This window comes from Rhinolophus hipposideros (assembly GCF_964194185.1).
Source record: "Rhinolophus hipposideros genome assembly, chromosome: 6".
Classification (NCBI taxonomy): domain Eukaryota; kingdom Metazoa; phylum Chordata; class Mammalia; order Chiroptera; family Rhinolophidae; genus Rhinolophus; species Rhinolophus hipposideros.
Window position 1 is genome coordinate 100576383 of NC_138052.1, and position 15208 is coordinate 100591590.

The 15208-nt window shown below is 61.2% G+C and overlaps 1 protein-coding gene across 30 annotated transcripts in view; it reads right to left on the reverse strand.

Annotated features, from left to right (window-relative positions):
• Positions 1–509: 509 nt before the first annotated feature.
• Positions 510–15208, reverse strand: part of KIF1A (kinesin family member 1A) — an 80728-nt gene continuing 66029 nt past the window's right edge. For 15 of the 30 annotated variants that reach the window (XM_081052000.1, XM_081051997.1, XM_081051985.1 and 12 more), the window contains 11 exons: positions 11376–11490; positions 10301–10434; positions 9227–9288; positions 8475–8620; positions 7779–7979; positions 7372–7449; positions 6858–6982; positions 5742–5894; positions 5070–5262; positions 4100–4218; positions 510–3696 (listed from right to left, as the gene is read on the reverse strand). In XM_081052000.1, the coding sequence (XP_080908126.1) occupies positions 3654–3696; positions 4100–4218; positions 5070–5262; positions 5742–5894; positions 6858–6982; positions 7372–7449; positions 7779–7979; positions 8475–8620; positions 9227–9288; positions 10301–10434; positions 11376–11490 (1369 nt within the window). In that variant the 3' untranslated portion in view covers positions 510–3653. Of the gene's footprint in view, positions 3697–4099; positions 4219–5069; positions 5263–5741; positions 5895–6857; positions 6983–7371; positions 7450–7778; positions 7980–8474; positions 8621–9226; positions 9289–10300; positions 10435–11375; positions 11491–12565; positions 12590–15208 lie in introns of all 30 variants that reach the window. The other 15 variants (XM_081051999.1, XM_081051998.1, XM_081051995.1 and 12 more) reach the window with 2 other exon arrangements.

Consider the following 15208-nt stretch of genomic DNA (forward strand, 5'->3'; position numbering starts at 1 on the left):
GTTTAACAGTGAATTATATTGATTAGTTTTTTGAACTAACTGTGCCTTCCCATGGTAAACCCCACTTCGTCACAAGGTGTTACCCTTTTTATGTATTATCAGATTCAATTTGATAAAATATTATTGAGGATATTTGTTTCTATGTGGAGGAAGGCTATCAGTCTATAATTTTATTTCCTTGTAATGTCTTTGTCTGGTTTTGTACAGGGTAATGCTGACCGCATAAACTGACTCAAGGCTGCTGAATATGAGGCTGGTTGTATGGCGTCAGCATGCTGAGGGCACCTGAGCTACTTAGACAGGTGCAGCCAGGTACTGAGGGAGGCAGGTGGACGCTTGCACAGTAAGCCCCGTCTTGTCCCTCCCAGCTGAGGCTCCCTCCTCTCCCTGCGGTGCCACTGGGGTGTGGGCACTGTCTCTGGGCCATGCTGGACACCTGCACCCCATGACCACTTGCAGCCCCACCAACAGACCTAATGTGCAAATAACACACAGCAGAGGCCCACAGGGCAGGTGTTGCATAAGGAACCACATTTATTTCTTAATGGACAGAGCCTTAAGTGCACACACACAGTACAGGAGCCTAGAGCCTAACACTTGGGTTTAGGACGTCAGGGAACTAGAGTCGTTATGTCAGGATGGCGGTTATGGTGCAGGGGCCGGGGCGTGTCACACAACCACGTATGTACAAGCCACAGGGGACCTCAGGGGACAGGCAGCTATAGGAAGCAGCGGCCCAGGAAGAAGCCAGAGCCTGTTGTTTGGAGGATCAGCACGGCAACCCCGCTTACGCCTGTAACATTAGCGACATTCAGGGGCCCTCCCCAAGTGCTTTGCCACACCAGCCCCAGAGGGGCCAAGAGGAGACCACCTCACTGCGGTCGCCCCGGGAGTGTGCCTGCGGTCGGTGAATAAAACATTGGGATCTTATGAGCAATTCATTACTCAGAGCGGGAGGCCTTGCAACTCACGAGCATCTCCACCCACCTTGGGCACCTGCCAGGTGACGCCGGAGCCCAGGCGCCCCCTCCCTGGGGCCACAAAGAAGGCGCTCACCCTCCCCTGCAGGGGACAGAGAGCCCTCTCCAGACGAGGGTGGCTGCTCCTCAAACAAAATGAGTCTGCTGCCTGACAAGCATCAAGTATTCAAACAAAGATCATTCGAGAGAGAGCTTTCTGGCTTTCTCCCCTCCCCTCTTAGCTGGCGCGGCACACAGCCAGGCCTTCCTCTCTGCACCCCACAAGGTGAGGCCCTCAGGGGCCTGCAGATCAGCATTGCCTGTCACAGATGCAGAAACCAAGTCTCAGTTTGTTCAACAACTTGTCCCAACTCGTATGACACGTGAGTGGTTTCGGGCAGCATGGGCATGGAGACCGGGTTTCCTGACTCTAAGTGGATTTCCTCTCCAGCAACTCTGACCCAGGCCCTCCCACTGAACTGGCCTGAAAGGGGGCCCTCAGGGGGCCCACACCTGGCTCCTAGTCACCGCCAAAACAAGACAGTCCCTGGGACTTCCATGGCCATGGAAGCTCCTGAATTGGGGTGATTTGCAGAAACCTTCCAGTGGGCCCCTTCTCTCAGCCCTGCCCCGTGCCTCAGGTGCCCTGCAGGTTGGCTGGCCTCAGACACCTGTACCCTGGGTGCGAGGGCCTGACCATTTGGAGGCCACGGCCTCAGGCTGGCTGACCTGAGTGGGACATGGCCAGACCCTCGGGAGCTAGATTCATCTTAGAACAACTCACCCCTCCCTGCTTCTCCCTCCTGCCCTCAGGCCATCATAAAAGCCACACTAAGTCCTGTCCCTGATGTGCTGTCACATCTTCTCTATGTCTCAGCCATGCTTTTGGAAAATGTCTAAGTGCAGTCCAGGATGTGACCCTCTCCTGGGCTCTCCACGTGCGTCACAGATGTGGTCCCAGGCCCCAATTCCTACTGGTGAGCTTCTCCATCAGTGGTGCCGTCCAGCAGGGGGTGGGGTGGCCACCACGTGCCACACCTGAGGCCAGGAACAGAAAGGCCCTGGCCGGCCAGCAGGCACAGACACTGCTGCCAGAGGCGTTCCAGCCCACCCTCCTGCACCCCTCATCTGAGGCGAAGCTTCAGAGGCCTGCACCACCTTCTCACTCGGATGGGAGCCCACCACACATCCCCAGTGCACAAATCGTGAGAATGTCCACGTGTCATGTCAGAGCCACATGGGGCCAGTGTGAGTAACGGAGTCTCACAACCGCTGACTTCAGGGTGTGTTGCGGTCATCCAAACCACACGGAAAGGTTAGGTGTCAGGGAGTGGCGTCTGGCAGGGGCTGCCAAGGGAGGTGAAAGGTGTCAGAGGGTGCCATGGGCCGAGCAAGGCTGGAGTGAGCCTGCACTTTGTGGGCCACGGTGGGGACAGCGGTGCAGTTTGGTTGCTGTTTTTCCTTGAGCACAAAAGAGGCCAAATGTGCCTTTGTTTGGGTGTGGGAACAGGGCACAAAAGAGCCTGCGCCCCGTGGCTCTCTGATGAGTGTATGGCCTGAGATGACGCCCGGCCACGCTCAGCCTGGGCTGACTCCTGGCCCACGCTGGGAGGGGCTGTGAGAGGGGCCAGAATGAATATTGTACAGAGGCCAGGCGGTGGATGACCCCAGCACCGGGCTCACCGGACCCATGGAATCTTCTCACTGGCGCTCACAGAGATTCTCTTTTCTTGGGACAAAGAGGGGAAGTCACAGGCTTTCTTCCCAGGAGCGACCTTGAACTAACTCAGTTCCCACTGCAGCTGGAGAGGCTGTACCACGAGCACTTTGCTGCCCAGGCTGTCACTTTGGACCACCCTAACCCCAGCCACCTGCGCCCTGCCAGCCTGGACACATGACACGTCTCGGGGGGGTCTCAGCCTTCTCCCCCCGTCCCTGCCAGGTCAGCCACCCACACCCTGCCCATCTCCCTCCTCTCGCATGCTCCAGGGAGCTGCCCATACCCGAGACTCGCGTCTCAGGTAGACGGACCCTTCTGTGCTGCTCGGACTCTGGGCAGACCCCCCGACACACGCACACATGCAGCTGCGAGGGCCGTGGGCCGGGCCGGGGGCCCCCACGGTGCCCACCAGGAGGTGCCTGCTGTCCAGATACCTGCTCACTGTGGTTTTCCAAGGCAGCTGCCTCAGCCTGACTGTCCCTAAGAGGCTTGGAGATGTGTGTGGGGATGAGTGGGGCCGGGTCCGTCTGCATCCTACAGGTCGACGTGAGGGCGTTAGAAATAAATACTTATAAATAGAACCAGTCTTATAGTTAATTTCTGAGAGGACTGTTTCATGTCGCTAACTACCGTATATTAATTGTAAGTCTGTCTATGCTTAAAAAAATATTAGAACGGCGCGACACCCTGTGACTCATGCCCTCTGGCCTCTCCGGCACCTGCGGACTCCTCCCCCCAGGACACGTCTGAGAAGAACCGACAACAAATGGGCCTCTGCTGGGAGCACGACAGGTCATGTGGTGCAGGTCCCCCGGCCAGAGGTGGGGCTCGCTGGGCCCAGCTCGGCGTCCCCAGGAGGAGGGCACTTGGCTGCCTGATGGGGAGGGCTGGGCGGCGATGACACGACGGGTGGCAGAGGACTGGGGAGCAGGGCTGGGCCTGCTGGCTGTGTCCAGGGCTGGGGTGTCGTTGGCTCAGACTCTCATCTGGGCAGACCTCCTTCTGGAGAGCTTGGACCTGGGGGGGTCGGGAGAGACGCAGCGGTCAGGGCGGGCAGGAGGCAGCCGGGCCTGACGGGGCAGCCACCGCAGGCTGGCCCCTGTGGTTCCCTTATCGCCGCCCAGAGAGGTGACCTCTGCTTTCTGTCCCTGGAGCTTGGTAGGAGCAGCCCGCCCTCCTGTATGTAAGTCATTGCTGGGGGAGAGGCAAGGCTGCCTCCCACAGGGGCCTGGCCAGTCCTGACACAAAGCCGTTCTCGCCACAGAAAGGCCCGCCCTGGCAGTAAGTAAAGTGTGAAAAGTGCGGGATTTCAGACGAGCAGGACAATGAGCCCTGGAGTCCCCAAGAGTGTGGCCCAGGCCCTCGCCCTCTTTCCCCCCCGCGGAGACGCGCACACACGTGCGGGTCAGTGTGGCCCTACCGAATGGTCCCGGCCAGGAGGGGGCTGAACGCGTACAGCCAGTCATGCATATCCTTGTCACTGGAGGCCTGCAGCAGGATCCCGCGGTGTTCCGTGCACACGGCGAACGTGTTGGGCGTCTGCGAGGAGTCATGCGCTGAGGAGGCCGGCTCTCGGGGCCGCGGCCTCATGGGGGCACCAGGGAAGTCCCAGTGGTGAGGGGACAGGAAGGACGCCCACGGAGGGGCACAGCTGAAGAGCCTGTGTGAACTCTGCAGTGTGCATGGCCCGCCCTCACCCACAGGCTGTGCTCCCTTCCAGAGGGCTCTGTGGTCAGGACACCGTCTCCTCCTGCCCTGGGGCCACCCTGCTACTGCTCTGTGTCCCCACAGGATGTGTCCACCCTTTACGGGCCAAGGTTCCTTCTCCTAGGACGCTGGCTCAGCTGTGGTCCAGACGTGTCCTCCGCGTGGCAGGTGTAGGTGACAGGTTCCCAGCCCACCCCCGACCCCAGGGAATAAAAACGCATCTAATGCACACCGCGGTCACCAGCAGGAAGAACTCAGGGTTCCTGGTCCACACCCAAGGTCACCGTTCATTCAGGGGAGCAGGGACACAGCCAGGGGGCAAGGGGCTGGACTCCTCGGACCTCTGCACTGCTGGCCTTTGGGGACCTGGTCTCACCCACCACGGCATCCCCGGGGGGGGGGGACAGGTCATTGGCCATCAAATGGGAGAGGGTTGATGCTCGTCCCAGCCGTCACTGCTGGTTGTCAGCGGGACTGTGAGCCCCATGGGTGGGCACAGACCCTGGGACACTAGAGGTAGAGGGACAGGCAGGATGCCCCCAGAGGCCCCACCCACGAGAGACAGGACTGGGTGGCCTCAGACAAGCAGGGTCTGCACAGGGGGATAAGGCTGGCCCCCGCCCTCCCAGCCCGCTGGGGGCTCACGGCCGCCGGGCCCCGCCGCCTCGCGGCGGTGGCTGTACCTTCAGCATGGCCTGCTGGTCCTCGCTGTACTCCACCTGGGCGGTGGACAGGTTGAGCACAAACCTCTCCACGGAGTCCTTGTCATTGTTGTACATGTAGGCGTAAGGCCGCCGCACGACCACAAAGCGCTTGGCCCAGCCGGCCGTGTGCGGCTCCAGGAAGTGCAGGTACCCCTTCTTGGAGACGATGGGGCTGTGGGGGGCAGGAATTGCTCGCTTGTGCCCTCCTGGGAGTGGGGGGGCAAGTCGGGGGCCCACCATCCACCACCGAGCCAGGCCCCCAGCTGTGCCACCATAGCACAGGCCACAAAGGGGCCTCCAAGAGGACCCACCAGGGCCAAAAACCTGGCACAACCCCAACCCCAACCTGGGAGGCCAGAGACCAGAACCACTGGCCCAGCCTCAGTTTCCCTAGCTGCAAAATGGGAAAACTTTTTAAAAGCGGAAGCTGCCCCTGACCTGTCATACTGTATCCCACCACTACAACCGGCCAACCGGTCATTTTGCAGAGTGGCCAAACTGGTAGCTTACAGACATGTTACAGCAATATTTCTGCAGAGCTGCTCACTACCTCCTGGCCCTGGGCCAGGGGCAGCCTGCCTGTCCTTGTGGGGACAAAGCTGGCTGGCTGGTGCTTTAGAAAAGCCCATTTGGGGCAGCGTCCCCACGCACCTGACCCGGATCTCCTGGATGTCGGGAACCAGCAGGCGTTGGGGCTCCTTGTCCGCCTCTGTCACCTGAGCAGGGGACGTTGTCTTCTTGGAATCTGCCTCTAACATGGGCTCAGGCTCTGGGCTGGCTGGCCGGGAACTGGGCTGGGGGGTCCTGGGAAAAGCAGAGCGGAGCCGCTGCACTCCTGCCAGGAGGCCCCTCGCTGGGCCCAGAACTATCTCCACCAGAGTTCCCCGGCGGCTAGTCCTGCCCTCAGCCGCTGCGGGCACCTTAGTGGTCTGCCCACCGTGCCCACAGTGGGGCCCCGGGGCTTGCCACCTGAGTCCAGGACTATGCTGGCGACAGCGGGGAGGGTCCCAGCTATGTGGGAATCAACACCCTTCTCCTGTGGCACTTTATGTCCCTCCTCCGCCACCCCCGTAGACGTAGCTCCAGCAGCTGTTCATCTCCAAAATCGGGCTGAAGGTCACATGTTTACAGGGACCGTCGATGCAGAGGGAGCTGCTGGCAAACGGCTCCCACCAAGCTCGTGCGACAACCTGGCGGCCAAGGAGGCCTGTCCCAGGATGGGGGCCTCAGGGCTCAATGCCATTATTTCTTTTGTTTTAAGAAGGAAATCTGAACACGCCGAGGGATTTTAAAATCAGATGGAGCAGAGAAGCAGTGTTAGCAGCGTGTGGGGCAGTCCCTTCTAGGCACTGCCCAGCAGGTGTCACAGGGTTCTGTCTACAGCAGTGAGCTTACTGGTTCTCTAAGTTCTGTTTAGTCACCTTTTCTCCCATTGAGTATTTATGCAGACGGCCCTAGGAAAAGGGTTTCTTGTTTTGTGTTGTTTTAACCCATTCCTGGTTTTATTCCTGGCTGCATTTTAAGTTTAGGCTTCAGCAGAAAACGGGCTGAAAGGTAAGACACCATGCTCGAAGGGGGTCTGCAGGGTGGGCACAGGGCAGGCTCTGCATGCGGGGCCGGCAGACCCGCACCCTAGGTGTTTGTAGCTGTCCAAAGTCCCTCAGCACTCATGGCCCCCACCCCCACTCTTTGTGCCCAAGTTACGGCCACTGTCATCAGTCAGCTCCTGGTGCTGGAAGCATCTTCCGGAGCCTGGAGCTCACTCACCTGAGGTCAGCTGCTCCGTACCGCCCTTCGACCAGAGAGGGGCAGGTGGAGGAGGGGGTGAGCGTGGCTGCCCCCAGAGGGGACATGGATGGGTCCTGGAGCAGAGTGACAGACATCTCGGAGAGCTGCAGAGGACAGAGAGCCTTTTGCAGGGGACACAGGGAGGGGACAGTCTCTGGGCCCTCGAGAGTGGGGACACCCCTGCAGTGGCTGATTTCTTCGTTCACATTTTAACTCTCATTTTGGGCACCCCCAACCCAACTGCAGGCACCCTCTTCCCAGCCTCCTGACCCCCTCCCAGCCTGGGCTGCTGCTCTCACTGCCTCACAGGGGCTTCAAAGGACAAGGAGGGCCACACTGGGTAGGGACGGGGAAGGTGGGGCTGAGCCCAGACTGCAGGATGTGCAGCCCAAGGGCCACGGCGAGAGGCCCGTCCTGGGAGGGAGAGGGACGGAGGCTGGCCCGGCAGGCTGTGGAGCTGGGGTGGAGGCTCTGGGCCTGAGCCGGTGCCCACCTTGCTCTCGCTGGCGCTGACGCACACGTGGCTGTGCGTGTACTCTCTGTTGAACGTGTGCGTGAGGAGGCGTAAGCACTGCAGGGGGAGCAAAGGGCTGGTCAGTGGCCGCCCTGGAAGGCGCAGCAGGTCAGGAGGATGGGGCCAGCCGGGAGACCTCCCAGGGCAGCCCAGGCTCCCAGCAGCAGAAAGGGCCTTCTCTGGCTGGGGGTGGTGAGATCCCCATCAAGGCAGGTATTCAAAGAGGGCAGGCCGTGGCTCAGGGAGGAGGCTGTAAAAGGCCCCCAGAATCCAATGCAGGCAGGGGACTCTGTGGACCCCATGTCCCCAGCTCCCGGCTCTTACAGGAGCCAAGTCACGGGCGCACTGCTGGGGCCGGGTCATGGCTCTGCTGCCCACCCGCCCACCTTCACAGCCAGCTCCCGCTGCCTCTCGTTGGGAACCTCCAGAGGCGATGCCCTGCCCTCGGCAGAGAGAGGGGAGGAAGCGCTGGACGAGCTGTGGGATTCGGCGTCTTCACTGGAGGTGGGAGATGGTGCCTCAGGGCCTGGCCGCTGGGTGGTCTCCAGCTTCTCCCGCAGCAGCAGGTAGTGCCTGGTCTTCTCCACCTGCACACGAGAGCCACAGGGCCACCTCGCCACTTACCCTCAGTGTCCCCACGAGCACCTGGGAGAGCCCACCCGTCCCCGGGCTACGGCGTGCAAAACGGAGCCATGCTGTTGGCAGGACTCAGTGCCCACTGGGTCCCACAGCCACCCTTCACTGTGACCAGCTCGCTGGGGTGCTGCAGTCCGGCCTTGTGCCCCCGTGAGTGTGCCGGCCCTGAGCAGGCAGACAGCAGCTTCTGAGGGAAGAGCCCTGGGCCCTGCAGCTTCGGCCTTGGGCAGGGCCCAGAGGGTGGGCATGGCCTTCGGCTGGGCTGTCAGCATTCAGCACCCGTCTGGACGCTGACAGTCCTCTGGGGTAAGCTGGCAGCACACCTGTTCTAAGCTGGTCCTCGTTTTCATCAAGCGTCACAAAGCCCCGGTCGGGCAGTGTGTGTCCCAAGATCCATCGGGGTGGCCAGGGACACACCCCATCCCCCGACTATGGCCCCGGCTCACCTCCTGCAGGAGGCTGAGCTTCTCCAGCTCCCACTGGTGGTCCAGGATGAGGCTGTCACTGCGGGGCCGCCAGCCGGCCAGGTTCTCCTCTCCCCGCACATAGGCCACCGATGTGTCCAGCACTCGCCTGCGCCGCCGCTGCATGCCTGCCAAGGGGACAGCGGGGGACCTCACCCCTGACTGGGACCCCGCCCCTGCCCATGGGACCCCGCCCCTGCCTGGGACCCCGCCCCTGCCCATAGGACCCCGCCCCTGCCTGGGACCCCGCCCCTGCCCATGGGACCCCACCCCTGCCCATGGGACCCCACCCCTGCCCATGGGACCCCACCCTTACCCATGGGACCCCACCCCTGACTGGGACCACACCCCTGCCTGTGGGCAAGGGGACGGGGGTCCACCACACAGAGGCCGGCTCCCTGGTAAAGCGCCTCTTCCCTGACCCCACCTCCCACCCTTGGTCCACACCCAGCCACAGCCATGCTGGGCATTGCCGGCAGGAAGACATCCAGCACTGAGCCCCATGGGGTCACGGCTAGCTGCCTCTCCCTTTGCTGGGCTCCTCCCCCCACTGTCCTCCCGCGCCTAGGAACAACTCTGGAGGTCACAAAGTGAGCATGTGCATTTTGCAGGGAAGGGACCCCCCCCAGGTGGCAGCTTAGCCGAGGTTGGCCAAATGACCCAGAGAACCCCACTGACTCTCAGCAAAGGCCTTCCCACCCCCCCCAGCCAGAAAGAGCAGGGCAGATACCTACCTGGGCTGCCCACATCGGCCACATGGCACAGGCTGAGCTCATACACGCCTGTGACACGGTTGCTGTGGGGAATAGGGGGGCACATTGTCACCAGGGGGCACCAGCAATGCCCAGAACCAACTCTCACTGCCATCAAATGCACACTGGGCACCAGTCCTGCCTCACACCCAGGCTGGCGGCCTTGCAGGGAGCAGCTGGGGTGTCAGGTCCCCCTGCTGCAGCCCTGTGCAAACAGTTCTCAGCCTAGACCCCTTTTGCCCACGAGCACTGATTCTGCTGAGGGCACCCCACCAGCCCTCTCATGGAGGTGAAGCATGCCAGCCGGCGTGAACTCCTGGATGATGGGCATGCCCAGCCCAGGGCCACTGAGTCCTGACCCCACATTCCTTCCTCCTGGCTGTGCACAGAGTGGCCAGGACACAGGGGTCTGAAAGGCAGTGTGGGGAGCCTCACTGAAGGTGACCACAGGTGGCTCGGCACCCTCGGTGGTCTCCGCTACTGGGGCAGGGACCCTCCTGACAGCCTTGACATTCTCCCCACAACAATGGAGGAGGGCTGGGAGACAAGGGACCGCCGGTCCTGCTGTCTGACATCGACTCCCTCAGGTGCTGCCAGCCTCCGTCCACAGCCCCTCTTCCCAGCCTAGCCCCCCCATTTTTATCCGGTTCATCCCGATGTGTGCAGGAAGCAGTCTTGACGGCATAGGTCCCTGTGGCCGCCAGGAAAGAGGTCACCTGGATTAGGAGTGCAGTGTGGCCCCCGGACCACCCGGGAGGCGCCAGAGTGGTCACCCCAGGCCTTCCCATTGAATCCTGCAGGCAAGCCCCGGCTCTCTCGTGGCCCCTCAATATGCCGTCAGTGTCCCCACGTGTCCTATGACCTCCAATGACCCCAACATCAGGGTGAGTGAGAAGGACCACAAGCAGGGTGCCAGCCAGGACTGGGCCAAGCCCGGCTGTCATCTCTGGGCCGACCCACATCACGCGAGCATCAGATTTGGGGCCACTCCCACAGCAGAGCCTGCTCTGGTCCTCAGGAGCCCAGGGCACCCCTCTGCTCGGCCCACGGGCTCACCTCTCTGAGGCCCGCAGGCTGCCACTGCCGAACAGGTTACGGATGGAGCGTGAGGCGGGCAGCTTGGCGTCGCGGGAGTAGAAGACCATGCAGAAGTCCTTGGTGATGATGGCCGGCTGGGTGCAGTTCTCCATCTGCAGGGTGAGGGGTGCGGGGACTCAGGCACAAGGACACCCCGCAGTGCCCTGGCCCCAGGCCCCCCTTCTAACCGCCGCACTGACCGCAGCCCAGACCTCCTGGGCCCTGACGTGGCCCCGCACTCAGGCGGGAGAAGTCCCTGCTCCCCCGGAGCTGACTCCTGCCGGGAGATAGCCCGGGCCCTGCCTCCTGGGGCTACAGGGGGCCCGGTGACTGTGCAGGGCACCCTGAGGGTCCCAGACACAGGCCTCACCCTGTTGGGCCTCAGCTGTGTCACCATGAAATCGGGTTACACTGCACAAAATGTTTGTGAGACTGCACCCCCGTGGTAAGTCTAACATGCCACAGAATATCACGTCCTGGCGATGAAAGTGCTGTCTTAAACAGAGGGCTCGTTGTTCTCCTGAAGTTCAGCGGTAACTGACAAAGCTGATGGTTCCTGGGGACTCATGTGGACAGAGCGCGGCTGGTGTTTCTCAGCCCAGCAGGCCACCACCCCTGAGGGGGTCACACAGGCACAGCCGGAGTAACTCGGCTCGGGCACAAGTGGACGCCTTCACTGACCCCAAACCTCCCGCCTCCTCACTCCTCTGCCCAGCTCCACACGCCCATGTCCCCAGCCTCTTCCTGTGCCTAAAAGGGAGGCCACAGCTCAAGACCTTGGACATGAGGGGCAGGTTTCTGTTTTCGCGCTGCCTAGAAAACACAGATGCAATGTCTGATGGGCTGCAGCCACCTTGCAACCCAAGAAGAAGCCCGCACTGAAGATGGCACAGTGGGTTAATTGTAAGCACTGCTATTAAAGGTGCGAGGACTTAACGAGAAGACAGCGGGGTCATCTGGACGTGTCCAGGGCTAACGAGCGCCCTCCCTGCCTCTTGGCAAGCCCCTCAGGCTTGGGGGACTTTGGCAGCACCCCTGGACATAGGTTTCTTGCCTCAATGTAAACAGAGAGGGTCATGTAGATTTTCTCTCGATACGGGGTGACCCGGTTCAGCAGGAGAGAGTTATGCATGGAGCTGTCCCACGCAGCCTCAAACTGGTAAAAGGTCCTAGAAGGGAGCAGACATGAGCTTAGATAATGAGGTGCAGGCCACTCCCAGCTGGGATGGGGACATGCAGATGGACACATAGACAAAGACATGTGGGTGACCCTCAGGAAGGACAGAGCCTCCTTACTCAGAACCAGGGAGGGGCAGGGGCTCTGGATACCACCAGCAGGGTGAGCCCAGGGGTCAGCTCCCAGTGGACGGATGGTAGGACGCATCAGCCCACAGCACTCAGGCTCCGGGGAGGAGAGGCAGAGGAAAGGGGAGGGAGAGGACGGGAGGGGGACTGCGGCAGGGACGACAGAGGTACAAGGGATGGCAGAGGGTGGGGCCTCGGTCTGAGCAAGGAGGCACCATGGTCTCTCCCTGGACATGAAGGAACCCGCCCAGGTTTGCCCAAACCCTCCAGGGCCCATCCCCTCCATCAGCCGATGCCCTTGGGAGAGGAAGGGCCCATCAGGGAGGATGCTGGGCGTGGAAACCGGTGGCCCATGTTGGACGGTCCAGGCTCCCCACTGAGCACAAGGCAGGAGTGTTCTGTCTGCCCCCATCTCTAACCCAGAAAGACAGCAAGGAGAGCATGAGTCTGAGCCAGGCAAAGCCCTCCCCGGCTGGGGAGCTCAGGCCATCTGACAGCGCAGAAACTCCTGCCTTGGGCCAGGCACACGTTCTGAGGACCTTCACACTGGAGGTGGGACTTGGCCTCCGTCCACGCTGCAGGCGCCCAGTGGGCCCCCCTCGCCCGGTTTCCATCCGAGCAACCTCACAAAGACACAGCTGAGAACCCGCCAACACAAATAGCTGGCAGCGGCACATACCCGCCCACCTGCCAGGCCCAGGAATGTGGAGGCCGCCCGTGTCTCCACGGCACGCTCCAGGGGTGCGGGGCAAAGCAGTGGGATGGGCAGGGCCGCAGTCAAACACACATCACTGAGAACAGAGACCCAGAGGAAGGGACGTGGGGACAGCGGGGTCACCAGAGAACAGGCAGAGCGCGCAGGGAGACGTCGGGGGGCGAAAGGAAATCAAAAAGCAGAAGAGAGGGGACCAAGCGAGTGCGGAAGAGAAGTGAGTGTACCTAGTGTCATTTCCGAGTGAAACGCTAAGGCGAGGCAGCGGGGACACACACGTACACACACAGAAGAAATGCACATGTCAGAACACGCACCGTCACCCAACAAGCTAACTGACGTGGGCCGAGATGGCACTGCAGACACCCCCACCCCACTGTGTCTGCAGTGAGAGCCTTGGGTCTGTCCCCAGCAGGACCAGGCAGCTGCCCCTGGAGCTGTGACCAAGACCTAGAGGGACGCCGCCCACCCTGGGGCCCCCAGATGGCTGGGCTGTGTGGGGCCAGCCCTGAGGGCAGAGCTAGATGTCCGCTGCAGCTCGGCCCGGCACAAACGCCCCGACCTCCCAGCTCCAAATGCCACGTCACAGCTGTGTGCCTGCTTCCTGGAAAGACTGTCCCTGCCTCATCGAGTTAATGAGCTAAGACTCGCGTGCACTGGACCCCAGCCTGGGCGGCACATGTTGGCATCACTACTATTATTACTAGTCCTTCTGCCAGGAGGTCCTACGATGCGCTGGGTAAGGCACGGCCGGAGGCCCCCGCCCTGGAGGCCGGCGCGGTAGCCTGCCGCAACCCAGGCCTGGGCTGTGAGGGGAGGCCAGTCCTCGGAGAAGCCGTCACATTAGGATGTGGCTCCCCCGATCGGACTCCGGTGACCTAGACTCTCTCCCCAAACTCGAGTCCAGTGGGTATCACATGTGGGCCTTTTACTGCCTCATCCCACAGGTGCCAAGATGGCCAGCCCAACCAGGGTCTGACCTGCAGCTGGCGGTGGCTTCATGCAGCCCCAGGCGCCAAACCCTGGAGCCCTGGCGTGGAGGGTCCTAGACAACAGGCCCGAGCCCTGTGCCCGAGGCCTCTGCAGGCCGGGTTCTCACCCAGACCCCGAGTGAGTCCAAGTGGATGGTGGTGGGTGTGCTCAGGGGGGAGTGGGTGGCAGAATGGCAGCCACACAGCATGGCCCAGACTTGCAGGGCATGGATGGGTGACCCCTCGACCATAGGGCAGGAAACCAAGACCATGGAGGCCGAGAGGCAGCCACATAGAACCCAGGCTACAGCTGGGAGGCCAAGGAGACAGCACCAAGCCCCCAACTCATGAGCAGCCAGGTCCCTTTGAGGACTGCTCTGGGCATCAGGTCACCCCAGGAAGGGAGCGCCATTCCCTGCAGTGCCCCTCAGTCTGCCTGGTGTGACATCCAGCCAACCCCTCAGACACAACTGCAGGAGAATGTGACACCCAGATGTGTCGTCCCTGGGCCTGCTGTGTCAGCACCACAGGGCAACTGGTCAGAAATCAGACTCCTGGGTCCCGTCCAGCCCCACAGTGACCCTCCCTGCACCCACCAGGTGCAGTATCTGAGTACAGGGTCTCAACAAGATCCCACATCCCTTCCCGGGAGGTTGGGGCAGCTTCTGGGGCACCAGATGGGGCCACCTGTTTGGGGATATCAGATCCCTCACTTGGTGACATGCGTGGGCACCACCATGGGCCACCCGTCTATCTCTCAACACAGCAGCGCCTCAAAGAGTGTCGTGGACCCTTACGCTCCAGGCAGGAGTGTGGGCCCTGGGTAAGATGAAAGGCAGGGGACCCTGGAGCCAAGTGTCTTTGAAATTATGGCTTGTCATGAAGCGCTCCTCCCGCGCCCGTGTGTGGTGGCCCTGCGCAGTGTGGGACACACACGTGGGAGGAGGTGCAGCCCCTTGGGAAAAACGGGAGCAGTTATTGTAAGAAACATGTTTTTGCTTAGGAGCTATGAATGCATTTTACATTAACTAGGAATATTTTTAATTAAATACTAAACACTAGTGATGACCACATGACTTAAACTTATAGTTACGTGCACAAGTCCCCGTGCTGAGTTTTTCGCATACCATCTCATTTAATCTCACGATATGCTCCGGGGGGAGGTAACAAGGTTCCAGAAGGTTCTGCCCCTTGTCCACACTCACACAGCTGCCAAGGGCACAACCAGGCTGCCTTACTCCACTCAGTGTGGCTCCCGCCTCACTCCACGTCTGGGATGAGACCCTCCCTTCACACTGCCACCTCTGCTGTCCACAGTGCCACCCACCAAGGTGGCTCCTGGACTGAGAAGGAGGTGCCAGCCAGATCTTGGGGCTCTGGTCCCCCTTTTCTCTCTACTCTGAGCCTCTTCTTGCAGGCCAAGCCCCCAGGGCTGACGAGCCTGTCTCCACAGTCAGGGGCGTGCGCCCTGCTCAGGTGCAGGGTGAGGCTCTCAGGAAGTTGGGGGCCTGGTGAAGGGGGCTCTACTGACAAGGAGACCATCCCCCTCCTTCCCAGGTGCCTGGTCTGCTCCTGGCTATGAGGCACTGTTTCCATTTTACCAGAACCTTCCTGGAGGCTGATGTGTTTGAGTGGGGGTGTCTGGGACTGGCCTGAGCACCCCTCTATCATACTGAGCTGGTTGTGGACATGCAAACTTGAACAAAACGTCCACTCCCCTCATGTGATCACACTGATGGGCCTGGAAGTTTCCACTCATCAAGAAAACAGCCTCTAACTTGGGTCCTCTCCAGGGGTGAACCGGAGCAGATGAGCTCCCACCCAGGGAGGGTCTTCTGAGGATGGAGAGAGCCCAGCAGGCTGTAACCGCCTCGGCCAGCCTGGCTCACCTCCAGGACC